Genomic DNA, 27,363 nt, shown 5'->3' with positions numbered 1-27,363 from the left:
AAGGGTAATTGAATAGCCAAAGATCTGGAAAGATAGATTTTTAAGAAAGATTAAAACCCTTTGGCTAATTTTTTCTGGCACAGGCTTATTTAATGAAACCAGAGACTTTAAATCATTTGAGCAATGCCCCACAAATGCCTAAGCAAAGGGCCGAAAGAAATACTGTCTTAGTGAGCCACACTCATTGGAATTTTGCAGACACTGAGTTTTGCATGGTAATGAGGGACACCTTGAACATATCATGTAATGCTCATTTATTTTGTGTATTTGTCTTTCCAGACTTTATGTTCATATGTTAATACTAACCCCCTGGGGTTGCTGTCAGGATTTAAAATGAGTTAATTCATTCAAGGATCTTAGTGCCGCCGTGAGTGGCTTTTCATAACGAACAAGAGTTAGTGAACTCATTATGCTAACTAATATTTAAGAAATAAAACCGAAAGGCGGGGGGGGGAGGGGGCGGGGTACTGAAGATGTACTGGTCTACTTCTAACAACTCGATGGATGGTGGTGGCTGTCCCTGAGCTGTTGACTCCAAAAAGATGAAGGCTTCCTCTCACTGTGCGGGAGATTCACTGTTTCGCAGTGTGCCAGCCAGCGACCACCCTTAGCTAGAAAACTACATCATATCCCTTCGTGCATTTGGGGGGAGTGATACACACTGACCACTACCGTTCCCGAGTGTTGGGGATCCCAGAGTTGACAAGAGGAATGTGACCTTTGTCTTCGAGGAGCTGGGGGGGGGGGGGGGAGGGGAGAGGAGGGGCGGGGATGAATAGTTCTAGATGCCCTCCAGGATAAACACCTGCAGCACTTTGCAGGGGCCGGCTTGCAAACACGGGAGAACCGCCGCTCTCCCCCAAGGAGGGAAAGGGGAACGGAACTCAGCGAGCAGTGAGGGAGGGGAAACCAACCGGAGGGAAAGAGACTGGAGAAACAGAAGCAGAGAGTCGATGGAAGATGACAGAAGGAAGAGGGGGATGAGTTGCGAGTGATGGACGGAGGAAGCCCCAACCCAGAAACACACCGTCCTGGGGCGCGCAGCGCCGGACCACAGACCAGAGTCAAACACACCCGCAAGCCCGGGACTTCCGCGAGTCCAGCAGGTCCCGCAGCCCGGGCGGCGCGCGGCGCGGCGTATTGACGTCAGGGGGCGGGACTTCCGGCGCGGCGCCGCCTTTCCTGGACCGTAACTGGAGAGCCCCGCTGTTCTCTAAGCGGACAGGTGAGGACGGAGCCCGGGTGGGCTTGGCTGTGCCAGGACTGGCGGGGTCCCCCCCTGACCTCTCTTTGGCTTCTCGCAAAGCTCCTGCAGCGCTGGGCCATGCATCCATGTGCGTCCGCAGTGCTGCGACACCCCCCCCCCCCCGCCAACCTCGGGGCTTTAGAGCACTTTGTTCCGGAGTCCCCTGGCTGCGTTCTATTCGCGTTGCTGATCGCGGCCACGCTGCTGGACGACTCGGGCGGGCCCCTGGGGAGTGGAACCCGGACGTCCGACGCTGGACGGGAGGGAACCAGCGTCCGGTCGTGGGGCTCCAGAGGCCTGGGTCCTTGTACCAGCTGCACCCCTAAGTAGCGCCGGGCAGGTGAGCCGCCGCCCTGCCTTGCCTTCTTGCATCGCAGCCCGCGGCCTGAGGGTCCTTGCAATCCTTGGGGCTCCAGCTCCTAGGCAGGACCAACCCCTGCCAAGGTTGTTCAGTCAGGCACCCGTGAGAACGGACTCTTTGGACAGCGTCCGAAACGGACCTTGTCGTCGAGGTTCAGTCGAATTTGCTTTAATATTTAATAACCCCTACAGCTTCCCGGGGGAAATGGTGCTTACCTCCCTGGAATTCACAAGTGCAGTATCTGGGGGGAAGTCATCCCGGCTGTTTCGATGCCGTTTACCGTGCCTCTTGGTATTTTGTATTTTATGCCCCGCTGTTTCCCTCACCCATAAAATGGGGCATACTAATATTTTAGATACTTTTTAAAAAACTTACACCTGACAGCCAAAATATGTATATATCAGAAATAAACGATGCGGTAAACATTTCAAAATTAATGATTCTACACAAATAGAATAAAGGAGAAAATAATCCAAATTTTACGAAACATATATTAGAAAATTCAGCCTGTAAAAAGGCCTTTTAGGCTTGCTCCCCAAGCGGGTGTTTTTCCTTGAACACATGCATACCTTGTTACTTGTGTCTCTATATCTTTGCTTGCTTTTCCACTCTGGACAACCTTGTGTTTTCCCTTGAACAGTACTTACTCTCTTTCCCTTCCATCTTTCTAAAAAGTTACACTCAATAAAAACTATCTTGCATCACACACACACACACACACACACACACACACACACACTCCTTTAAGAAAGAAATGTTGGGTGTGGGCAGAGTGATGGTACCACCAGGTTGGACCCCCAGCTCCCCAACCAACCGATGCGGCAGGATATACATAGCCGTGTGGAGGCCTCTGAGCCCCTCAGAGGTGGGCCAGGTATTCCATACCTCAGGGCCCACGCAGCACCTCATCTTCAGGCCCTCACTAACCTGGTTGTCCACATCTTACAAGGAGGGGTTCCTAGGAACCTGAGCACCACTTGGGATGTGTCCCCCACTCCTCCAAAAAAAAAAAAAGAAAGAAAAAATTAAATATGAGATTTTTAATTGATGTATGGGTATATAAGAAAGAGAAAAACCTACAGCAAACATTTTACTAAGGGTGAAATACTGAAATCGTTCTGAGTTTGAGATCCATACAAAGAGGTCTGTTACCAGTACTTCTAGTCTCCAGTGTAGATGAGATCAAAGCAAATAAGCCTATTATCAGTATTTCTATTCTGAATTGCACATAAGGTCCTAGCCAATATAGCAAGAGACACACAGAGAGAGTAATGTATATGGACTGGACAGAAGAAAGAAAACTCATTCACAAGAAATAAGGTTTTTGATATTAAAATTTTATCATTTCTTCTTGGCTTATTCACAGACTACTCTAAGAATTGTGTGAGAGGCGTTTTCCACTCCGGAGAAGCCCCTATTCTTTCTTGAACATACATGTCCCGCTCATTCTCTCCCCTCACATTTCTAAAATTCTTTCAATAAAAACATTTTTAGCCCTTAAAACAGGTGGTGTTAGATGTCCATATTTAAGTTTTAACCTGTTTTTCATTTTTCTCTATTTTTTTTTTGTTTTTGCTTTTTGGGTCATACCTGGCGATGCACAGGGGTTACTCCTAGCTTTGCACTCAGGAATTACTCCTGGTGGTGCTCAGGGGACCATATGGATTGCTGGGAATCGAACCCTTGCACACACACAAAAAAAAGTGCAAGGCAAACACCCTACCCGCTATGCTATCACTCCAGCCCCTTTCTCTATTTGTTTTAACATATCTTTGGAACTTAAAATAGTTACACACTCGTTTAGAATTGTTACAGTTTCTGAACAATTACACACACAGACACTAGTCATTCTGAAAAATGTCCCTTTTGCTATACATGCTTTTTTAAAGTTTATTTTTAAAATCTGATTTCCTTGTACCATCTTTTTTCTTGATTCATATTTGCATGGTGTGTCTCATATTTTCACCTTCATTTCTTGTGTATCCTTATCTTTTTTTTCTTCTCTTTTGTGCTTTCTTTCCTGTATTCATGTTCCTGTTGCAATGCCATTAGTCACACACATGCTGGGGTGTTGTGTCCGAACACTCATCCAGTGCCCTCACCGGCGCTTACACCCTTCAGCTGCCCTGCTCACACGCACCTGGCTGTGCACCTGGCTGCGGCATGGCCGGAACGCGCTTGCAGCAGTGGGCATCGGCAATAGTAGAGCTGCCGAGAACAAACAGAGCGCCCCGGATGTTGGTCCGTGCATGAAGACTGCACAGGAGATGAAATGCAGGACCGCACGCTTGCAAGGCAGGTGCCCTAGCCACGGAAGCGTCTCTTAACCCTCCTCTCCCTTCCTTACTTATGATGTGTATCTTTTGTGGAAAGCATGTGATTCCTTGCTGATCTTTATCCAGTATGACCAGCTTCACTCGTAGGTAATTAGCATAGTCTCTTTAACTTAATATACTTTTGGCCTTGGATTTAAATATATTTACTTGCTATTCCAGTTCTCTGGAACAGGTACTTCACTGTTTTCATCTCATTTTTTGTTAGGCTTCCTATTTATGGTAGGTTTTTCTATCTATTAGGTTTTCTGTTTCTTCTTTTATTTGTTACCAACACAATCTTATACAGTTCTTTTCCTGATTGCTGTTTTATTACTTTTTTCCAATATTGTCTCGGACTTCCTGTTATTCTCAGTGGAAGCTTGTTTTGAAATAAGCCCATCTTTCCTTGCTCAAGCAAGAACAAACATAATTGTAATGTGCATTAAAAAAAAAACTTCTAATTGTAGCCAACTTTTAGCTCATTTCTGTTATATACCATTCTCAAATAGGTAAACATTTGCTACTAAGCTAATCTTAACAGCAAACTTGAAATAGGGTCTCTGTAGTCACTTTTGAATATGTTTGAACTAGTTGTGTTGTGTTTTGATATTAATTATCAATTTATATCTCTTCCCTGGGCCTTTTAAACTTTAATCTTCATTGTCCAGTCACTGAAGATCTTGTAAGTTATTTTAACACTGGTGCCCAGGAATAACACTAATTAATTGCAAGTCAGGGCTCAAATGCATATAAAATATATGCTCATCGATTCTCGGCCTTTTGGCTAAGATCAAGTGTAAAATATATGCTCAGCTCTGTAACTGTGAGATTAATAGTCCCAATTTACCTTTAATAATTATGTGTATAGTTTTTGTATTTGAAGAAGATATCTAATGTATCTGATAAATAATATATATCGGGTAAATAGTACAAGTATCAGATATGTCTAGTGCTTTTGGTTTTTGTTTTGTTTGTTTTGTTTTAGCTTTTTGCGTCACACCTGGCGGTGCACGGGGCTACTGCTGGCTTTGCACTCAGAAATTACTCCTGGCGGTGCTCAGGGAACCATATGGGATGCTGGGAATCGAACCTTGGTTGGCCGAGTGCAAGGCAAACGCCCTACCCGCTGTGCTATTGCTCCAGCCCCATGTCTAGTGCTTTTGAAAATAAGTGGTCTTGCTTCTTCTCCTTAAGAGTTACATAGTTTAATTGAAGACTAATATTGCAACATTAAGTTGTATTTTTTTTAACTTATCATTTCAGGACCAGAGAGATAGTACAGATGTACAGCACTTGCCTTGCATACAGCTCACCGTTTCAATCCCTGGCACCACATATGGTTCCCTGAGCACTATCCGGAGTGACCCCCAAGCACAGAGCCAGAAATAAGCCCTAAGCACTGCAAGGTTATTCCCCAAACCAAAAATTACAACCAACCAACAAAAACCCCTTTATATCACCTCAGTTCTTTTTTTTTTTTTGCTTTTTGGGTCACACCCAACGATGTACAGGGGTTACTCCTGGCTTTTCACTCAGGAATTACTCCTGGCGGTGCTTGGGGGACCATATGGGATGCCGGGGATCGAACCCGGGTCGGCCGCGTGCAAGGCAAACGCCCTACCAGCTGTGCTATCGCTCCGGCCCCCACACCTCAGTTCTTAAGTGGATGAATAAAGCAGAATTCTTAGTTACAGGTTAAATAGAAGCTAGGCATTATTTTCATGCCAAAGATACACGTAACGCAGTTATAAGTATACTTGCAAATATTTTTGTTCATGAGTACAATTCATTGTTTTTATTGGTTGAAGTTGTAAGTAATAAGTATTATAAATTTGAACCCCTACCATTTATATCGATCAAATTTTAGTAGATTTGGGTTTTAGAAATACTCCGTTTCATGAGATTTAATCAAGAAAAAAAATCACTTAAAAAAAGCTCCATTAGTAATAACAGATGAATGCCTTTGTGCAGGAAATAAGGCTTACTTAAGTTGTACAGATTGCATTCACCTGCCAAATGGAACTCTTGCTGCCTATCAAAACTGATTTCTTAAAGATTGCTTGTGGGCTGGTGCTGAAGGCGGAGCCATCAGTCTATAATTACAGCACACTGTCATTCATTCGTTAATCTGACAGTTTGCTGAACTGCTACCTCGGATTCTTAGGTGAGACAAAATTTGAATTTCCAAACTTGAATTTCCTAAAAAAATTTTTTTTACTTTTGTTTTTTTGTGGCTGTGTGAAGTAAAATTAAAAGTGCTTTCTAAATGTTTATGTTAACTCTTTCTCGGTTGTGTTCTATTTAGTGTTTTTGTTTCTTTATAGTTTTTACTGAGTAGCGTCCATGTCTTCTTGAATTCTCATAAATTTTGTGCTCGTTTGAACTCGCTCTATGTCATTTACTTAAGTAATTATGAATTTAACATAATTTTGGAATTTATTCTGGTAAAAGTAAATTTAGTCAGTGTCTTCTCTATATGTGTCTTACTCGATACTGTATTTAACAGCTTAATCTAGGCTGCAGAGGTGGGCCCAGAGGAAGCTTAGGTACTTGCCAGCTCCATTGGAATGGAGAAAAGCAAGGGCAACATAAACTAGGATGGAAGGCCAGCCTCTTCAGGTCGCATAAATCTTTCACCTTTTACTAAAGATTTCCGTGGAGAGGCACAATTCTGAGCTTTGAACCATTATTCTGCAAGGCTAATAATATAAAGCCACTATAATCTTGGGTACCTTGATTGTAGCGTTTGGACACCGAGGGGGTAGTTGAAGAGGCGGGGAGAAGAAAAGAGACTGGCAATCTGAGGCAAGTTCCAGTTGATACCTGTGGTAAAGGCAGAGGTAAAGATAAAGGAACCGTAGAAGTCAATTGTGACTGCATTTTTGCACTTATCTTCATTATTTAGGAAATGTTTCCTCTCTTATATCCCATTTGTTTCCATCTACCCATTTTATAATTTAATAATGTAATGCTTTAATAATACATAAAATATGCTTAGAGAATTTGGAATAAGGAGCTCATTGGTAAGGATGAAAAAAATAGATCCTTTGCACTTTTCTCCAAGTCTTCACCAGGCAAAAGTTCAGAGACTTGTCTTCACTGGTAAAGCACAGAACTTAAGAGATTCCTGTAGCTAGAAAGTGGACATTATCCATGGTCATTGTCACTTCCCATTGGCGAGGCACATTGTGGGAAAGGCCAGTCTATTTTGATTTATATACCACCTGCAGTCCTTATTTCACCAAAGAAATAGCATCCTGTTTCTCCCTACTCTTGTGGTTAATTTTTCTCAGCAATCTAATTTGGAATTGCTGAACTTTTTTTAAGTTTATTTTTTTTAATTTATTCTATTTGTTTCTTGTGCCACACCTGGCAATGCTTAGGGTTTTCTCCCAGCTCTACACTCAAGGATCACTCCTAGCAGGGAACCATATGGGTGCCAGGAATTGAACCCAGGTCTGCCACATGCAAGGCAAGCATCCTTACCCAATGTACTATCACTCTGACCCAAGGAATCACTAAATATCCTTATGATTCCCATATCTCCCTGTGGCATCTCCCTCTAGTTATATTGAAATTTATACTTCCATTCATAGCTGTTACCTTTAACGCAACACTTTGCATTCTATTGAGTCTTCATATTTTTCTCCCCATTTAGAAATGGACTCAGAAAACAAGGAAGAAATTCCTATACATGAGGAATTCATTTTATGTTGTGGAGTTGAAACCCAGGTTATAAAATGTGGACCCTGGACTGATCTCTTCAATGATCAGAGTGGCAACAGGCCTAAGCTGCTTATCTTCATTATCACTGGTAAGTTAAAAATCTGGAAGAGACTTTGTGCAGATCATTATAGCTATTTCTAATTTTTTAAATGCTATTATGAGAATTAAAGATGATGTGAAAAAATACAGAAAACTTTATGAAGGGAAGGGAGATAGAATCATCCTCATTACCCTTAATGCTTTGATGATGAGACTTTCTGCTTTTTCTTCTGCGCCTTTGTATTATGTATGTCACATTGTTGAATAGATAATATGTATATTTTAAGTCATATTGAGAATATATTCATAACCGAGAGTATCCTACCCGCACAGCAGAGCCTGGCAAGCTACCTGTGGTATATTTGATATGCCAAAAACAGTAACAAAAAGTCTCACAATAGAGATGTTACTGGTGCCCGCTTAAGCAAATTGATGAGCAACGGGAAGACAGTGCTACAGTGCTGTTTGCGGGGTGAGAGGTTGGCTTGGAGCCATACGAAGCGTTCTCAGGCTTATTCCTTGCTCTGCACTCAGGAATCACTCCTGGCAGTGCTCAGGACCATATGGGGTGCTGGGAATCGAACCTGGGTAGGTCGGATGCAAGTCAGGCTCCCCACCTGCTGTACTATCTGTCCAGCCCAACCCGTAGGGTTTTTAGTTTTTCTTAACAATAGTGCAGTAAATGAGGTTCTATCAAATATTTCTGATGCCTTTTAAAACAACTTTCTGCCCCATTTCAAAATGATTCTATGTTTCTTGGAGGGGGTTTCTTTTTCTGGAATTTGACTGGGTCCCGTGTGACTTTTGATGGAGCATTGTCACTAGAATTCTGCTGATCACTTAATTATTGTTATTTAAAGCATTCTTTAAATTGAGAGTTGAATGCATAAATAGATTAGCCTTCAAGATTAAGCCATAATGCCCAAAAGTAGACAGAGAGTATGGGGAATATTGTCTGCCATGGTTGGAAAGGGGGGGTATACCAGGGATACTGGTGGTGGGGAATGTGCACTGGTGGAGGGATGGGTGTTTGATCATTGTGTGATGTGATTGTAACCCAAACATGAAAGCTTATAACTATCTCACAGTGATTCAATAAAATTTTTTTAAAAAGATTTAATATGAAACTAAGCATGTGTAATATATATAAACTTATTATATATGTAAATAATATAGCCAAGCTTACAGGGTATTATGATTGTATTTCTCTTTTGCATGGTATTATTGTTTCATGTACTTGTTTAGTTTTCCCTGGACTGGTGATTCTCTTTTATTCACTTTGTTTTCTATGTCTTAATATATTCCACACAAGAGGGGGCGGGGGGGAAAGTCCTCTCGGGGCTTTTGAGTATTCAGTCAGTTCCCTTTTTCTTGGAGATGTTCTGGGCTAGAGTGATGGCTGCATTTCCAACCTGGGAGTTCATTCGCTTGCTTCTGAACCAGATTCCCTGTTGTTTAGGACCCATGTTTTTTTCCTCTTTTGTTTTATTGTCTTGTTTTTCCATGAAGCGCTTCTTCTAGTCATTTTCTGAGAAGCAGCAAATGGACAGAAATCTTTGACAAAAGTTATCAAAAACAAAACATGTCTAGGTTCACTGTATCACTGTCACTGTCGTCCCATTGTTCATCAATTTGCTCGAGCGGGCACCAGTAACGTCTCCATTGTGAGACTTGTAACTGTTTTTGGCATACCGAATATGCCACGGGTAGCTTGCCAGGCTCTGCCGTGTGGGCGAGAGACTCTCGGTAGCTTGCTGGGCTCTCCGAGAGGGACGGAGGAATCGAACCTGGGTCAGCCGCATGCAAGGCAAACGCCCTACCCACTGTGCTATCGCTCCAGCCCATGTCTAGGTTGGAGATGGTTTTTCTTTAGAATTTGGAGTGTTTGAATTATTTTCCAAGCAGTGCTCAGCAAGCCCTGGGGCCACACACAGCAGTGCCAGGTCACACGGGCCTAATAGTTGGGGGTCCCTGTGGTGGGGCTGGGTTTGAACTTGGGCCCCAGTGCTTGTACCCCGGTGACTTGAACTATCTCTTGCACCGTCCATACAATATTTTGAGAAATCTTGATATGATTTCCATTTTTTAATCCTTTGTGTGTGGAAGACCACTATAGCACAGCTATTGATGTGTTTTTTCCTACATTGTCTTTAAAAAGGTGGTTTGATGCACCTTTTTAAACAGAAAGCTTTGGATACTTGGATTACAAGCCTTTGGCTCTTTTTTTCTTGTTTCTCGGTGTTCTATTTCATTATCATTTTATTTTTAACTTCTAGAATGGTTTTTACTTTAGTAATTGTGTTCCTTTTTTTTCTGATGGTTTTTATTAGTTTGTTTTCCGTCAAATGTTTGGTAACCCTTGACTATCTATTCACTTGGGGTGCTTTTTTTTTTTTGGGCGGGGGCGGCGGGGGCACTGCCAAGCTGCTTAGAGTGCCTCATGATTCCCAGCCAACCGGACCTGCTGCTGTTCAATGCAAAGGCCTAAGATCGTGGTGCTGCTTGAGAGCGTGCAGTGTCCAGGACTGCCCGGCCATTCAGGAGGGCTTGGTGTCCTCCACGGCTGCATCCCTGTGATGCTCAGGGTCCCAGGTGGTAGTGAGAGTGGAACAGGCGCAGGGTTTGGGCCGCAGTCAAGCATGTGCCTTAACCCTCGTACTATCTTTTTGTCCTCTATCCATTCATATTTGATTAGTGGGGGTAGGGGTTGTTTTGGGTTGTTTTTTTTTTTTTTTGGAGGGGTGGTGTTGAATCACATCCAGCAGTGCTCAGGGCTTCCCCCTGACTCTGCTCTTGAAATCCCTCTCAGCGGAGCCTGGGCAGTCATATGTGGTGCCAGGCATTGAGTCCAGGTCGGTTGTGTACGAGGCAAGCACCCTACCTGCTGTACTATCTCTCTGGCCCCACCTATCTATTCATTTTTTAGAGAAAGATACTGACAAGTGATAGGAAGTTTTGTGATCATGAGTAGACTTGTCCACAGTTGTACCTGCACTGGCCAGCCACCCTGCTCTAAGGGGCTTGCCAGGACTTGATTATGTTGGATGCCTAAACCACAACAGCCTGGCCAGATAGATGGTCACAGTACATGAAACACTGTTTAGAGTGACTCAACAGGGCTACAACCTTCCATCTGGGAATCTCCAACTGTCATTATCTATAGCTGTTCTGTAGGTTGTTCCACGGTATTTCCACAGTAGAATTTTCCAACCTTCTGTGTGAGGAGTGAAAAGAAAGCTTTCTTGTAATCTTTAGAGCTGACCTAAGGAGCGTGCAGTTTAGTAACCTTTAATCTAACTTTGTAGTGTAGGCCTTCTGTTCTTTGCTAAATTAAGATTCTTGATCCAAAATCTCTTTTGGATTTTTGTTTAGCCTCTTCTGAAAATAAATATCCTGTCTTTTGCCACTGTGTAGCAGTCTTTTGGAAGCAGTCAGCAGACACCTATCAAGACAAAAAGTGACATTCTCTGCCAGTAGTAAGGGAGAGCTTGAAATTATATACATGGCAAGTGGTGTTTGTGGGCGCAGATAAATAGAGGCTGTGGCAGAGTGAAAAAATCTGTTGAAATGTTACCTTGGACTGGGGGATAACTATTATTCTAAGACTGTAAGGGAAAAATGGTTACTGAATGAAGAATTGTGAAGGCCTATCAGAGTAGGGTTGTTCATAAATTCTGTATTTTCTGTTAATTAGGAGTTTAGGTAATTTGTCAAGAATAAGAATGCAGAGGGTAGAGAGGGTACTTGAGGGAAGTGGGCAGGATTGAGACAAGCAATTTGCAAGATTAAAGGAATGTATGGTAAAGACTGCAGTAGTGGCTAAGGACAAGTAACTAGATTTTTGTTGCAGGGTTATGTTCACATAGCAGGTATGTTGGAATGGTGTCCAAAGGGCAGAAGATTGATCAAGGAGAAGCTATGTGAGTTAGAACTTTGTATTGGTAACCTGTTCCAGATAATGAAAACATTAGGTCTGTAGTTGTGCTAGTAGAACCAGCTGTGGTAGTAGAACCAGCTGTAACACCTCTGAGTACTAGTTAGAAATGCAAATTCCTGGGCCCTGTCTCAGACCGTCTGATTCAAGAACTCTGCAGGAGAGGTGATCTGTGTTTTAAACATGGCAGAGGACTGGTCAGGCTACAGATATTAATTGTTCTAGCTTATTAAAATGAAAGTTCTTGGAACTTAATATAGATCATGAATTCAGGGACAAAGATGTTGGCTCTTTGGATCCAGCAGATTTTGGAAATACTTAAGACACTAAATGGCATGTGAAAAGACCATTTTGAGGTCTAGATTTCTAGGACAGAACTTTAAGTTCATAGATGGAAGTAGATTAGTTGAGTTTTGGAGGAGGAAAACTGATTGTGGTAAGTCACTGATCAGAAGTTCACTTCACTTCCCTACGCGGGGTATCCTGTCACTGCCTCATTTGTAATAGGTGCTAGGAAGGAACAGTGTATTGCAAACATATTTGCTCTTGTTAAGATGCACTGAGTGCTGGAGAAACTGTCCGCTGAAGAGGCAGGAAAGCAAGAGCATCATGGACAAAGCCAGACTTAATCTGTGGTGCGGGGAGAGATTTTAGTAAAGGCACTGTGGGAAAAGGGAAGCTTAAAACTTTTATCCTTACGTAGACTCAGTCTTTTATAGTGCCTTGACATTTTCAGGTCACCATAGTTTCCTAGTGTTCTTTTATATTTGGCCACTATTTTTATTGCTTCTCTTGATCCTTTTCATTGGCGTGCAGGAGAGCGTGTAGACTGGTGCTGCACATTACTTTGTGGGATTCAGAATTCAGCTTTATTTCTGAGCTTAGTCCATATATGCTGTGGGGGAAGTTAGGAGGGCAGTATATCAACGATTAGTAAGCCACTATAGGCATCGTATTTGCTCATCACTGATACTGACAGCATTTTATTTTAAGTCAGTTTGCTTTTGCAAATATCAAACTAATGAATTACTCTCAAGTTCATTACCATGAGGATTGGTTTATTAGAATCAGATTGAGAAACTCTTAATCTAATTTCATCTTTTCCGGAAAACCTCCATTGTAGACTTTCTTTTAAGTAGCAGTATCCTCATACTCTCTTCATGTAGTTTAATGTGCAAAGAGAGGCATTTTGAGAACCCACTATAGAACATACTAAACCATTCTGTTTATCGAAGGGGTATTTGGGAATAGTCGAACTTACCGTGGTCTGGTTTATTGAGAGTACAGTGATTGGAAATGGGACAGACAGGCTCCACCGACAGACTCAAAGTTCTGTTCACATAACAATAATTTATCTTACACAAGAACCCATATATGGAAACCTTCATTTGCTATAAGAATAATGGGAAGGTATACATATAAAACTGCAATATTGGATAGCTAGATTTTATTGGCAGTAGGGCTTACAAGATGATCAGCATGGCCTCTTTTAGACATTGCTCAGACATTTGACCATATGCATGTTCAAGCATGTATTTGTAGCACATTTTGATACTCTTTGATACAATTTTATTTCTGTTTCAAATATTTTCTAACAACTCTATACCTTCTATCTCTATATTGATGTAGACATATCTATAAAATAAACACTATGATTATAATTTATGATTGTCATATAGATCATATGGTATCATCTATTATATATATTATGGTACATATCATACGTATGATTACATAAACAGGAACCTTTATATTTTCTTGTGGTTTCCTAACTAAGGAGTTAAGTTGGTGAATCATAAAGGATAACGTAAACTGTAACAGTAAGTGGTGAAATAGCAATCACACTTAGACATCCATCATTACATTTTTCATTTCTACCTCTGTAATGAGTTTGGGTCTTCTTGTCTTCAGTTTGAAAGGACTTTTTGTCTCTATTGATTATATGTGACATGATAGAGAATTATAAGAAGCTATGGCTTCTTTTGGTGGAATTTAACTTTTAGGCTTGGTGAATAAAGCTTATGTCATTAGAAATATTTTAAGAATGAGATGACCTATATTAATTACATTTCTCTGTTATATAGATAGCCAGGAATTAATAGAGTTGACTAGGGTGATAATGTGAGATTGAAATAATCATGAAATTAGTGGATGTATGTCTAAAGCGGGAAAGGAAGTAAGTAGTTTGCCTTAATTGGAAATACCCAAATCTGGTACCTGGAATGTCAGGCCGTCAGGGGAATCAGTGCTATACATTTCACAGTTATGAAGAGGGAATAATGAAACGGGGGGAGAGTTCTCTCTTGAATGGCTTTATTCCTCTGCAATCTGTGGCTAATTCTCTATTTCGTATATTTTAAGTAAAAATAATTTATGCAAGTTCTTACATTTGATTATATAAGTACCACTTCCATTTGGCGGAGGAGAATGAAGACACTCATGGGTGTACTTGGGGCTTATTCCTGGCTTTGTGCTCAAGAGTGACCCCTGCTGGTGCTTAGGGAGCCATATAGCCCCAGGGATTTGAACCCAGATGAGCTACCTGCAGGGCAATAAGTGTCTTAACTCTTGTTCTGTCTCTCTGGTGACAAGTACTGCTTTAATTTTAAGTGCAGATTTTTCTTCTTTTCTTCATCCCTTTTTAACTTAATTTCCTTTACTATCCTTTCCCTACATTAATCCCTTTCCTAATAACTTACATATACCTCCATATTTTTGTCTGTATTGATATACACTTACATATACTTATTAAATAAGCAGAATAAAGATAAGAACTGAGTTAAGTGGATTCTAAAGTAAATATTTAAAATAATACAATTGAATCTTAAGTACCTTCTAGAACCTCCTTGTCTCCTGTCCTGGTCTTTTCCTTATAAGTAACTATTCCATTTTTGTTTTGGTTTTGTTTTTGGACCACCCCTGGTGGTGCTCAGGGCTTACTTCTGGCTCTAAGCTCAGAGATCATTTCTGGGTTGCGTGTGAGACCATATGGGGTGTCTAGGATCAAACCTGGGTTGGCTGTATACAAAACCAGCCCCCTACCCATTGTGCTATTGCTCTGCCCAGCCTCAGTATTTCTTTTGTGTGTTGGGGGTGGGGTGGAAGGGGAAGCGCACCCAGTGATCTCAGAGCTTACTCCTGGCCATCTGCACTCAGGAATCACTCCTGGCGATGCTGAGGAGACCATGTGGATGCCAGGGATCGAACCCAGATCAGCCATATGCAGGGCAGATGACCTACCTGCTGTGCTACCTTTCTAGCCCCCTAACTATTCTTAGGAGCTTAAAATGTGGGGCAGGAGCACCAATACAGTGTACCACAGTAGGTAGGGGACTTGTTTTGCACACAGTCAACCTGGGTTTGATACCCGCCAGCCCATATGGTCCCCTGAGCCCTCAGGAGTGGTCCTAAGCAAAGAGCAGGAGTAAACTCAGAGCACCTCTTAGTGTGCAGCCCCTCCCCCCAAAAAAAGGTTATTTACTGGAGAATGTTTAGAAATGACAAATTTTGGGAAATAATCTAATCAACAATTTGGTTTTTTTTAAACCGTGGTGAATCCGTAGAAGTATTAAAAAGTGAGGAAGTATTTTATGAACTTACACAGAATAATCTTCAAGATACACTATCAATAGGAAAAAATCAAAGGGCAGAAGAATAATGCATCACATATGTTACTTGTGCTGAAAATGAGAAAATGCATACAGAAAATAATGACGATTTCTCAAGAAAACAACGCTAGTAGTTAGGGAAAATTCTGTTGGTAATGAGTGGCAACTGCAGTCTGTTGATCCCTAATTTAGGCATTTGAAAACTATTTTTCTTTTTAATTCCTTTTTAGTGGTGATGAAGGAGAATAAGAAAATAAGCCAGGACAAGTTACAAATTTTAAATGGGTTTAAGAATATTTTCTATAGTAACCAGTCTTTTGTATTTAGCACACTTTGGTGACTAAAGTATTTTTTTACTTTTCATAGTTGTACATGGATGTAAGGGATGGAACAAAAGCACAGCAGGTAGGGTGTTTTGCCTTGCACATGGCCGACCAGGGTTCGATTCCTCCGTCCCTCTCGGAGAGCCTGGCAAGCTACCCAGAGTATCCTGCCCGCATGGCAGAGCCTGGCAAGCTACCCATGGTGTATTCGATATGCCAAAAACAGTAACAAGTCTAACAATGGAGACATTACTGGTACCCACTCGAGCAAAATCAATGAACAACAGGACGACAGTGCTGCCGTGCTACATGGATGTAAAGTATACATACATGTATTGCTTCATAAAGCACTGCTATAACTTAACCTGCAACTGCAGTAACTCTGACTCAGTTTTTTATAATGCAGTTCCTGTCAACATATGATTTATAATTTTCATGCTGCATGTTGTTAGGTGTTTAACAACTCCTGAAGGAGAAACTTCCAGCTTTTTTCTGAATCTATTAAAAAGATCACATGGTTTTCCTCTTTCATTTTATTAACTTGATGAAGCATAACAGTTTTTTTAACATTAAGCCAGCTCTTTACTGCTAAATAAATCCCATTTGGTCATGATGTACTGTTCAATTTAACAGGTTGATGAATAGAGTTTGCTAATATTTTGCTTAGAATTTTTTCATTATGTTCACAAGGCATGCTGGCCTGCAGTTTTCTTTCTGTAATGCCTTTGTTTTGGTATGAAACTCATGTAATAAATTGGAAAGTATTTTTTCCTCTTGTGTTTTCTGGAAGAGTTTGTGTTGATTTTGTATTGTTTCTTCTTTAAACATAGGATATGGAATTTCATTTGTGAGAAGTTTTTAAGCTTTAATTTCTTAATCAATATTGAGTTTTTCAGGTTATCTACTTCTCAAATGGAATTTGTAGGAAGTTGTCCTTTTTATCTAAATTGCAAACTTCCATTGCCATGAAAATTTTCACATTTCCTAATTACCCTTCTAACACAGAAATACATTTTCAAGCTTTAGCTCTGAGACTTAAACCTACTTAAACCCTCCCAATATTACTTAGATTAAAATTCAAATATCCTAGGAAGACCGACATGTATTGCATACTTATATTCTCTTCCTTTCTGACCTCATCTTAAATAAGATTCCATATCCCTCAATGTACTTGAGCCACATTGATAGATTGGATAGAAATAGAGGGAAACAAGGTCAGAGATAGTGCAGGGCCTAAAGATCTTGCCTTCCACGTTGCCAGCCCCAGTTCAGTCCCCGGCAGTCGCCAAAGAGTTATGAGCACTATTTTCCTCTAATCTTGGACAAGTCATTTAACCGCTCTCATTTTCCTCATTCATAATATGAAAATAAGAATAGCGCTATTATTATTACTACTCTCATGTCAGAAATGAGTCAGTGTATGTGAAGCACTTGTATTCCCACCTGACATGTAGTTGGTGGGGGTGGGGTGGGGGCAGGAGGGTTCAAACCCAACAGTGATCAGGGTTTACTCCTTTCTCTGGGCTCAGGGGTCACCCCTAGCAGTTTGGAGGGCCATATGGGATTGAACCCTGGTTGGTCACTTGCAAGGCAGATACCCTAGCCGCTCTTTCCCCTGATATATAATGTTAACAGTACTTACCATTCTCAACCAAATGAAACGAGTTGTGGAACTTTGCTGAGATAAATTATTTAAATTTGAGACCAGCACAGTCCTAGGTTATAGCCACTAATATATTTTTTTTAGACTCAAATCTTTTTCAGTTGGTATATAAATGAAATAAAATTCTGATCAGAATTCCAAAGAGATTTCTAAAAACTGAAACTTGTGAAAATAATTATAAAGGCTGTGAGACCCACCTCGAAAGTTAGGGGGGGAAAAAAGAGAAGCAATTTGCTTTACCAGGTTTTGAAACACTAAAAAAAGAAATAAAAAGCAATATACTAATCAAGACAGTATGGTGTTGGCAAAGAAGAAAAGGAAAATAAGAATTACTTGGAATCAGAATTAGCAAGCAAATGTAAGAGTTTTAGGATTGGAGCTGAAGACATTTCAAGTGCAGAAAGAATGTGTTATATAATCAGTGGTCTTGGGACACTTGTGAAGAAGCTGGATTGCTACTTTGTACTTGATACTGAATAGTATTTCAAACAGTTTGAAGATTTAAGTATAAAACATGATCAAGGCAATGAACTTGGTGAATTTTTAAGTGTATACATTTTAAAATTGTGATTAATTAATGCTTTGTGTGATTCAATAAATTATAATTTTAAAAATTTAGGTTCAGTTTACTATATCTATATCCAAATAAAGGTATATATATGTATAGGTGTGTATATATATTATATATTATATATATACACTATATATACACTGTATATATATACGCTGTATATATATACATGCTTTATATATATACATGCTTTTATATATATAAAGCATGAGACAGTGTCATCCACAGCTGCCACCAGAGAGGTGGTACAGCCCTGATGATGTTTACCTCACATCCACTCTTTCCTCTGCAAAGTGGCCCAGAAGCTGAATAAGGCACATGTTACCACTTTTGAAGATGTTTTAGTGATGTTCAACAAAACTGACACTAACAAACACAAAAAGCAATTTGGAACTTAGGTCACTAGGTCAGAAAATTTTATAATTACAATGAGATGGAAGACAATGGCATCACTGTTGCCATCCTGGTTTGAGAGAGCTTACTTTATGGAGCACTGTATGGTTCAGTACTTACTTTGCATATATTAATTTCTCAGCTGAAATATTATATTTTTCCCGTCTGATAGACATGGAATCTGAGACTCAGAGGTCAGAAAACTTGCCACAGATCTCACACTTGATTAGTAACAAAGTTAGGATTCTAATATATGTAGTTTAGCTTCAGAATTGATACCGACAACCTTTTCTGCTTTATGTCGGAAGAAACACAAATTTATAAACAGTGAAGACAAACAGTGAAAATTGACAGTGAACATTGACAAAGATTACAGAGGTTAATTCATTGCAGCAAAATCAAACCATGTAATTGCAAAGAGAAGAAAATTTATAGCATGAAGTAGACAAATAGGTGAATTAGAGATGGTATTATACCTATACTTGATTATAAGATGTAACTCCATTTTTCTGACTTCCACCCCAAAAATGTCAGATTGACTCTTTTTTAAAAGGTCAGTTATCTATTCTGCTTATCTTTAGTTAACCCATATCAAAAATACCTTTTGCATATGCACAAGAAAAATTTTCATATGTTAGGTAACCGACCTTTCCCCCAGACGATCAAATTATTCAGCTGTTTACAGTATAAGTACTTGTGATAAATGACAAAGAAATGCTTAGTAGACTCTTTAAGTTTCTTGAAGAATGATAAACAGTCTAATCTTTGTTTTTAAACTTTTTTATTGAATCACCGTGAGATAGACCCTCATAAAGCTCTTCATGATTGGAGTTTAGTCATACAGTGTTCCAACATCCATCCCTCCCCCAGTGGACATTTCCCAACACCGTGTCCCCAGGTTCCCTCCCACCCCCTGCTTGCCTCTATGGCAGGTGCTTCTCTCTCTCTCTCTTTCCCCCCTCTCTCTTCTCCCCCTCTCTCCCTCCCTCCCTCCCTCCCTCCCTCCCTCCCTCTCTCTTTCTCTCTCTCTTCTCTCTCTCTCTCTCTCTCTCTCTCTCTCTCTCTCTCTCTCTCTGCCCCCATTTTGGGCATTGTGGTTTGCAATATTGATACTGAAAGATTATCAAGAGTATCCCTTTAACGGGGCTGGAGTGATAGCACAGCGGGTAGGGTGTTTGCCTTGCACGCGGCCGACCCGGGTTCAAATCCCAGCATCCCATATGGTCCCCTGAGCACCACCAGGGGTGATTCCTGAGTGCATGAGCCAGGAGTGACCCCTGTGCATTGCTGGGTGTGACCCAAAAAGCAAAAAAAAAAAAAAAAGAGTATCCCTTGACCTACTTTTAACCCCCAGATCTTGTCCAGCATGATCATTTCCAGCTATTATTGTCAGAGGAACAGTCAAATTTTGAAGGATCTTAGCAGCTCTAGGATATTCAAGTTATCTGAAAGGCAATGAAGTTTCTGAAGAGTATTCAAGTAGAGTGCTCTTGTGAATTGAATTTCAAAGATAGCTCTAGGTAATCTGAAGAGAGGATTGCAAGGATGCAGGAGAAGACTCATTAGGAGGCGACAGCAAAAAGCTGATAGCTAGTAACAATACTAGTGGAGAGAAGTGGACAACGTTGAGGGGCTGGAGTGATAGATAGCACAGCGGGTAGGGCGTTTGCCTTGCACATGACCGACCCGGGTTCGATTATGGTCCCCGAGCACCACCAGATGTAATTCCTGAGTACCTGAACCAGGAATAACCCCTGTGTATCGCCGGGTGTGACCCAAAAAGCAAAAAAAAAAAAAAAGGTTGAAATGTATTTTGAAAGTTCACAGGACTTACTGATGAATTGTATGTTAAGAGCAGGGATAGACAAGGATGACTCAGCATTAATGCATAAGTATTTGGTTTATGATTTGTGGTTTTATGAGAGGAAGAATTTCTGTTGAAACTATTGAAGAGCAAAGCAGGAGCCGAAGTTTTCTAAGTGATCATTCCTAGACTTAAGATGTAAAAGATATTAAGATTGGGGCATCTGTACAAATGTTGTTAGACTTATCGAGGACAGTGACAAGAAATAAACTCTTTGGGGCTGGACCAATAGTACAGCAGGTAGGGCATTCGCCTTGCACGTGTCTGACTTGTGTTCAACCTGTGTTCGATCCCTAGCATCCCAGATGGTTCCCAAGTACCGCCAGGAGTAACCCGTGAGCATTGCCGGGTGTGACCCAAAAGACAAAAAAGCAAAAAGAAACCCCTCTTTTTCAGCCTGCACATATATCATATGTGAGTTTACTATTTTGGTTAATCTGAAATTTGTGTTTCTTTTCTCTAGGTAATCCAGGTTTTTGTTCCTTTTATGTGCCGTTTGCCAAGGCCTTGTACTCTTTAACAAACAAACGCTTTCCAGTTTGGACTCTCAGTCATGCTGGACATGCCATGGTCCCCAAAGACAAGAAGATTCTTGAGACCTCAGATGGTATGTCTTTATTAGCATCTGCGTTCCTTCACAGTGGAGGGGCTCATGTTTCTCAAAAAGCCTTCGAAACTTAAGAGTTACATCAGTGGGAACCTTTGCTTTTGGCATGGGGCCCACGATGCCACATTTTGGTAATTTAGAACTTCAGAGTTATTTAACTCTTCTGCGGGTAATTTTCTGGAAGAATTTGGGCTGATCAAATAATCCATCTAGGACTTCTCTTTTCTACGTACCAGTGAGAAAGTAATTGTGTAGGGACTGGAGAGAATACTCTGAAAAAGGGCCTTGCCCTGCCCGCCAGGAGTGATTCGTGAATGTAGGGTCAGGAAGAAGCCCTGAGCACTGCCAGGTGTGACTCCAAAACAGAAAAAGAAAGCAACTATATATTTACTGACTGCACACTACATTTCCACCATTGCACTAAGAGGGAGGTGGAGCAAAAGCATTAGAAGCCTTGATCCTTGTTCTAAAGAAGCTCTTCCTCTTACGTTTAGAGAACAGTTAAATGACAAACTCCAGCCTGCTGATCACATACATACAAAGTGACTAAACAATGCCCATAGTACAGTTTGAATTTGAAAAAAGCATTGCAGAGTTGGTAGGTTTTGAGTAGAATTTGAATTTGAGGGGTAGAGGCATAGTAAGCAGTGGGTAGAGGGGTTCAGTAAGTATGCTCCTGGTCGGCAGGGCCGGATTGGAAGGAATCTTGGGAGTTTGGGAAGAACCTGAAAAACCAGAGGGAGCGCTTAGACTCCAGGTGGTAGAATGCCAGGAGGCTTTCCATGTGGAGGTTCGAATGACCTGCTTTGGGCTTAGGAAAATGCTAATCCTTGTGTTGCTCTTGTGAAATAGATAATGCTTGCTCTTTTACGTATGTTTGGTCTTACAAAAAAAATTTAGAAGGGGCTGGGGAAGATGGCTCAACAAACCAGAAGACAGGCTGTGCTTGAGGAGCCCTGGTTCAATCACACCACCATCTAGTGCCCGAAAACCTCCAGGAGTAACGCGTGAGCTGCCATGTGTCATGTGTCATTCAAGAACCAGAGGGAGAGGGAGAAAGGGAGAGAGAGAGTGACAGAGAGAGAGAGAGACAGAGAGACAGAGAGAGAGAGAGAGAGAGAGAGAGAGAGAGAGAGAGAGAAGGAGGAGGAAGAGGAAGAAGAGGAGGAGGAGAGAAGAAAAGTGTAACTCATCTTTTTAAATAGGGATTTCATTTAAGGGCCATTTATTCCCACCTCTTAGTGAATTTGAGGTAGGAAAGAGGTGGCTGGGGCTTTCCTCCTAAGTCTGGTGCCCGTGAAACAAGATAGACCACATGTTGCATCACAGAACATACCTCCATAAAATCAAGAAGATAGAAATTGTACCAACAGTCTTCTCAGATCATGATGTGTTGAGATTGGAAGTTAATCACAAACAGAAACAAAGGGAAAACTCTGAACACTTGAACAATTCACTACAGAATTAGATGGGCAGTAGAGGAAATCAATGAGAATGAAGATACAAGCTACCAGAACATATCAAACACAGAAAAAGCAGTGTTAGAGGAACAGTATATAGTAATGCAGGCATGCATTAGAAAGCAAGAAAGAACCCATGTAATTAGCCTAACTGCACACTTTAAGCAGCTAGGAAAAAAGCCAACAGAAAGAGCCAAAGTTTATGAAATGAAAACTAAAAATTCAAAAGATCAATGAAACCAATAGCTAGATCTTTGAAGGATAAATAAGATTTACAAACCATTCGCAAGACCCACAACAAAAGAATCCTCACAAACCAAATCAGAAATGAACAGAGGAAAATCCCAGACACCACAAATAAATGCTCCTAGCAACACTAGGGTAGTACAGTAAAGTGATGGGCTACAAAAATCAACACACAGAAATCCATGGCTTTTCTATATGCCAGTGATGCAGCAGAAGAGAGAGAAATTTAAAAATATTCACCACTGTTTCTCAGAAAACCAAGTACTGGGGCTGGAGCAATAGTACAGCGGGTAGGGTGTTTTGCCTTGCAAACTAGAACCAACCCAAGTGTCTAAGATCAGATGACTAGGTAAAGAAACTGTAGTCTCTACAAACAGTGGAATAGTACTCAGCTGTAAGGGGGGAAAAAGGAATTTGCTGCATGTGGATGAAGCTGGAGAGCTGCGTGCTGAGTGAAGCCAGGAGAGAGACAGACACAGAATGATCTCTCTCATATGCAGATACGAAGAAACAGAACAGGAATAACAAAGCCCAGGGCAGCGGCTGGAACAATAGTACAGCAGGTTGGGCGTTTGCCTTGCATGCAGCCGACCTGGGTTCGATTCCCAGCATCCCATATGGTCCCCCGAGCACCACTAGGAGTGCAGGGTCAGGAATAACCCCTGAACATCGCCGGGTATGACCCAAAAAGCAAAAAAGCAAAAAAAAAAAAAAAAAGCCCAAGGCAACAAAAACTAAGAACTTACCATCAGTAGGAAACTTATCACAAGCAGGTGGTGGTGGGGGGGGGGACACTGGACAGTGATAGAGGGCAGTGGACACTTGTGTGGAGGATATGGCGCTGGAATAAAGTGTCCATCTGTGAAGATCGTCAAAGTGGAATTGTAGGGCTTTAATACGGGGACTTTAAGGGACAGGTCCCTAACCATTGACCTTCCAAATCTCATCAACATGTATATGTAACACTGCATCTAAGCGGCAGTAGTAAAACATATATTTTGCCTCTTAAAACACTTTTTACTAAAGATTTATATTTGTTCAAGTTTAAGCTGCTCTCGGAAGTATCTGAGCACTTTTAGAAGCTATACAATTCTAAAATAGATTCTTATTTTAATCATACTCTATTGTGGGCTGGAGCAATAGCACATCAGTAAGGCGTTTGCCTTGCACGCAGCCAACCCGGGTTCAGTTCCCCCGACCCTCTCAGAGAGCCCAGCAAGCTACCGAGAATATTCGCCCGCATGGCAGAGCTTGGCAAGCTACTTGTGCCATATTCGATATGCCAAAAACAGTAACAAGTCTCACGATGGAGATGTTACTGGTGCCCGCTCGAGCAAATCGATGAGCAACCGGATGACAGTGATACAGTGATACCCTATTGTACCTAAACACAGTTATTGGTGAATTTAGAAACCCAGATTACCTTCATGCACACAGAGCAGATACTTTGGTTTGCTAGCTAGTGTGGAATTTGATTCTCTTTTCCCTCCTGAAAGCACAGTTCAAACTCTTACTGTGTCATCTCCCTGCAAACATCCCAGCTACCTGGCTCCTCTTGAGTTCTTTTAAATTCTCATGCATGGTAATATAGAGCACCTTCCAGAAATGATAATTCTTATTCCAGAATCCTGTTATGTTTAACTAGACCTTGACATTCGATGCCAACTCTTGAAGATAGCGTTTCCGCCACCTTTTCCTAATTTCATTCACTCACTTTGATATTTCTGAGTGCCTGCTATGAACTCACCTCTTTGTCAGCACTTGGGAAGAACAAACCTGTGCCTAAAACAAGCCTGCCACACCTGCTCTTTTCATTGTAAGATGGCGCTGTCACCTCCCGGACATTGGTGTTTTTCTTAAGGCATCACATGCAGGAACGCCTTTGTCTCAACAAACCCTCTCCTCCTCTGCTAAAGTAGGTTCCTCTCTCAGTTCTCAGATCCTTATGCAATATCATCCCAACTTTGTTTCAGCTCTTCAGGTGCTCCAATTATTTCTGCCATCTCTACCCACTTTACACTTTTAATTTTCCTAATTATCTTCAATTCAAATTATAACTTTGTGGATTTAATATGACCTCTGTATAAACTATTACCAAAATTCCGGTTGGTATCCTTATAGAAATAGAAAAAACAACCCTGAAATCCTCAGGAACCAGAGAAGACCCCAAATAGTCCAAAGCAGTCTTGGGAAAAAACAAAGCTGAGAGCATCATATTTCTACTTCAAACTCTTACAAAATTAATAATTAAAACAGTACAGTACTAGAACTAAACAGACCACTGGAGCAAAAGAAAAGCCCGTGTATATATCTTGCCAAAATTCTTGGACAAGAGAGCTAGTGTATACCAAATCCTATAAGAACAATATTTTTCAAAGAAGGAAAGTAATGTCCAGCAGGGCTAAATGACACCTAATGGGTGTCCAAACCTAGACTTGAGTCAGCACTTTAAATTTGTTTTGTTTTGTTTTTGTTTTGAGGCCATACCTAGCAATGCTCAGAGGTTATTCCTGGCTCTACACTCAGGAAGCCTCAGTGTTCAGGGGACCATCCTGGATGCCAGGGGTCAAACCCAGGACAGCCACATGTGATGCAGGCTCCTTTACCCTTATCTCTCCAGGCCCTGATTCAGCACTTTTAATATTTAGTTTAGTGCTGTAGCCCTGTTGGGCAGTCATTTCAGTAGTTCGGTCTAAGTGCTAATGAGTCCAAGTTTTCAGGCTTACTTGCTATGAGTTAATTCTCAGATTAGCTCTTCCTAGGTCATGGATGGAGCGATAACACATCAGGTAGGGCATTTGCCTTGCATGCGGCCGACCCAGGTTCAATTCCTCCGTCCCTCTCGAAGAGCCCGGCAAGCTACCGAGAGTATCCTGCCCATACGGGAGAGCCTGGCAAGCTTCCCGTGGTGTATTCAATATGCAAAAAACAGTAACAGCAAGTCTCACAATGGAGACATTACTGGTACCCGCTCGAGCAAATTGTTGAACAACGGGACGACAGTGCTATAGTGCTATAGGTCATGGATCATACCTAGTTTGGGACTCTTTTCCTGTTATTACATCAGAGGGACACTTTTAGAGCTAGATCTAATATAGACAAAGCAGCATAATTCATGGAAAATGCTCAGTAGCACAATGTGTCTCTTTTCATTGTTTTCTCAGTTTTCAAATATGTGTGTATGTGTCTAAATACAGTTTACTTGAGAGCCGTATGCTTGACGACAGGATTTACAGTTGATCCTTGAACAATCCATGGGCAAAGGGTACCCACCCCATGCAGCCAGAAATCCTTGTTGAGCTGTCATTCCCCAACTTGACTACTAATCAGCTGTTGTTGACTGGGAGCCTTATTGATAAACTAACACTTATTTTGTACATTGTATGAATTACATACTGTAGTCTTACCAAAAAGTGAACTAGAGGACCTGGAGCGATAATCCAGTGGGTAGGGTGTTTGCCTTGTATGCAGTCAACCCAGGTTCGATTCCCAACATCCCATATGGTTCCCAAGCACCACCAGGACTAATTCCTAAGTGCAGAGCCAGGAGTAACCCCTGTACGTTGACAGGTGTGACCCCTACCCCCCAAAAAAAGTGAACTAGAGAAAATGACATGGTAAGAAAATCTTAAGGATGGTCCAGAGAGATAACACTGGGGGTTAAGGCTCTTGCCTTGCATGCAGCCACTGCACATGTAACTCTGTATAATAGTACAGGTAGCATAAATTTACATCATTTGTTTCTAAGAAAACAGTGCATCCATGTTCATAGCGGACTCATGCAGGTCAAACCATATTGTTCAAGGATCAGCTGCACTTCAACTATACTTTGAAAAATAAATAAATATTGATTACTTATCAGTGAAAGATTTTAAGAGAAGTGGTGAAATAAAGCTCAACATACAGGTTTTATTGCCTTAATTTAAAACATCTAATTCAACAACCACTGTGTTGAAATGTGACTGGAAATATGACACAGATACTTACTGTGCTGTGAAATATTTTCAAAGAAGTACCTCCATTGTTTTAAGTTGTTTTTTGTACACACCCAAAGAAAATTTGGGATTCAATACAATAGTTCTTTTTGTTTGTCAGAAAATTTATATGTCTGCTTATTTTGTACTGGGAAAATAGAAGTGTTAAAGGAATTTTTCTTAGTAAACAGTCTTGTTTAATTTGCCAAACTTCCCAACATTGCCAGCTCTGCTGGCCTTTAACTCTGATAAGAAAAGAAATAAACCAGACAAGGGAGCTAGGGAATAGTGAAAATACCACAGGGCACAAGGTTGATGGTTATTACTGGCTTGTCTTATTCCTACATTCTTATCTTGGTCAGAAAAAATCATTATAGAAAGAAGCTATAAATATCGAGTTACATAATACAGACATCCAACTCAGTTATCACAGTAAGCAAAAGTCAGATGAAGACGAAAGCAAACATTTCAACTGAACGTGAGTGGCAAGTTTGAAAGTTGAAAATGCACTCAAAGGAAAACTCTAGATCAGGGATTTTCAAACTTTAGCATTCATCAGAACCATCTAGAAGACTTATTAAAACTCAAAACTCACTCTGCACTCTCCCCTGAGTTATGATTTAGTAGACATGGGGGCGGGGGGCTGATTTCTGAAAGTTACCAGGTTATATTAACTCTTCCAGTGCTGGGGTAGCATTTTTGGAGCTAAGGAAGACCCTAGATAGATCTTCACTGGTAAAGCCTGGTAAGGGAAGCCAGGAGAAAGTCTTGTATATCTGAATTTCTAGGAGACGCCTTTAATTCTTGCTTCCAGTTAAGCCCTTATGGTGCATCACTTCATTTTGAGTATCCTTATTGCTTGGCTGCTTGAGTACCATTGAGTTAATAATTGGGTCATTAGAGCTTGGGTCTTTTGCTACCTAATGAGAACAGTGCCATCTAGAGGCAGTAGCCCACAGGGCCACCGTAGGGCCAAAGGAAGCAGTGGTTTCTCTCAGAGGTGAAAGGCCAATTCATGATCGGCAGGGATTTA

At 41.1% G+C, this 27,363-nt stretch overlaps 1 protein-coding gene and 1 non-coding gene across 3 annotated transcripts in view; both read left to right on the top strand.

Annotated features, from left to right (window-relative positions):
- Positions 1 to 1,160: 1,160 nt before the first annotated feature.
- Positions 1,161 to 27,363, top strand: part of LDAH (lipid droplet associated hydrolase) — a 104,429-nt gene continuing 78,226 nt past the window's right edge. Inside the window, exons 1-3 of one of the 2 annotated variants that reach the window (XM_055122624.1) lie at positions 1,161 to 1,225; positions 7,581 to 7,736; positions 20,507 to 20,650. In XM_055122624.1, the coding sequence (XP_054978599.1) occupies positions 7,583 to 7,736; positions 20,507 to 20,650 (298 nt within the window). In that variant the 5' untranslated portion in view covers positions 1,161 to 1,225; positions 7,581 to 7,582. Of the gene's footprint in view, positions 1,226 to 1,366; positions 1,587 to 7,580; positions 7,737 to 20,506; positions 20,651 to 27,363 lie in introns of those variants that run through there. The other variant, XM_055122625.1, reaches the window with a different exon arrangement.
- Positions 6,525 to 6,638, top strand: LOC129400368 (U5 spliceosomal RNA). The gene has a single exon (XR_008627611.1). It is a non-coding gene; the product is annotated as a U5 spliceosomal RNA (small nuclear RNA).

The sequence above is a fragment of the Sorex araneus genome, chromosome X, assembly GCF_027595985.1.
Source record: "Sorex araneus isolate mSorAra2 chromosome X, mSorAra2.pri, whole genome shotgun sequence".
In the NCBI taxonomy this organism is placed as follows: domain Eukaryota; kingdom Metazoa; phylum Chordata; class Mammalia; order Eulipotyphla; family Soricidae; genus Sorex; species Sorex araneus.
This window is presented reverse-complemented; position numbering and strand designations above follow the sequence as displayed.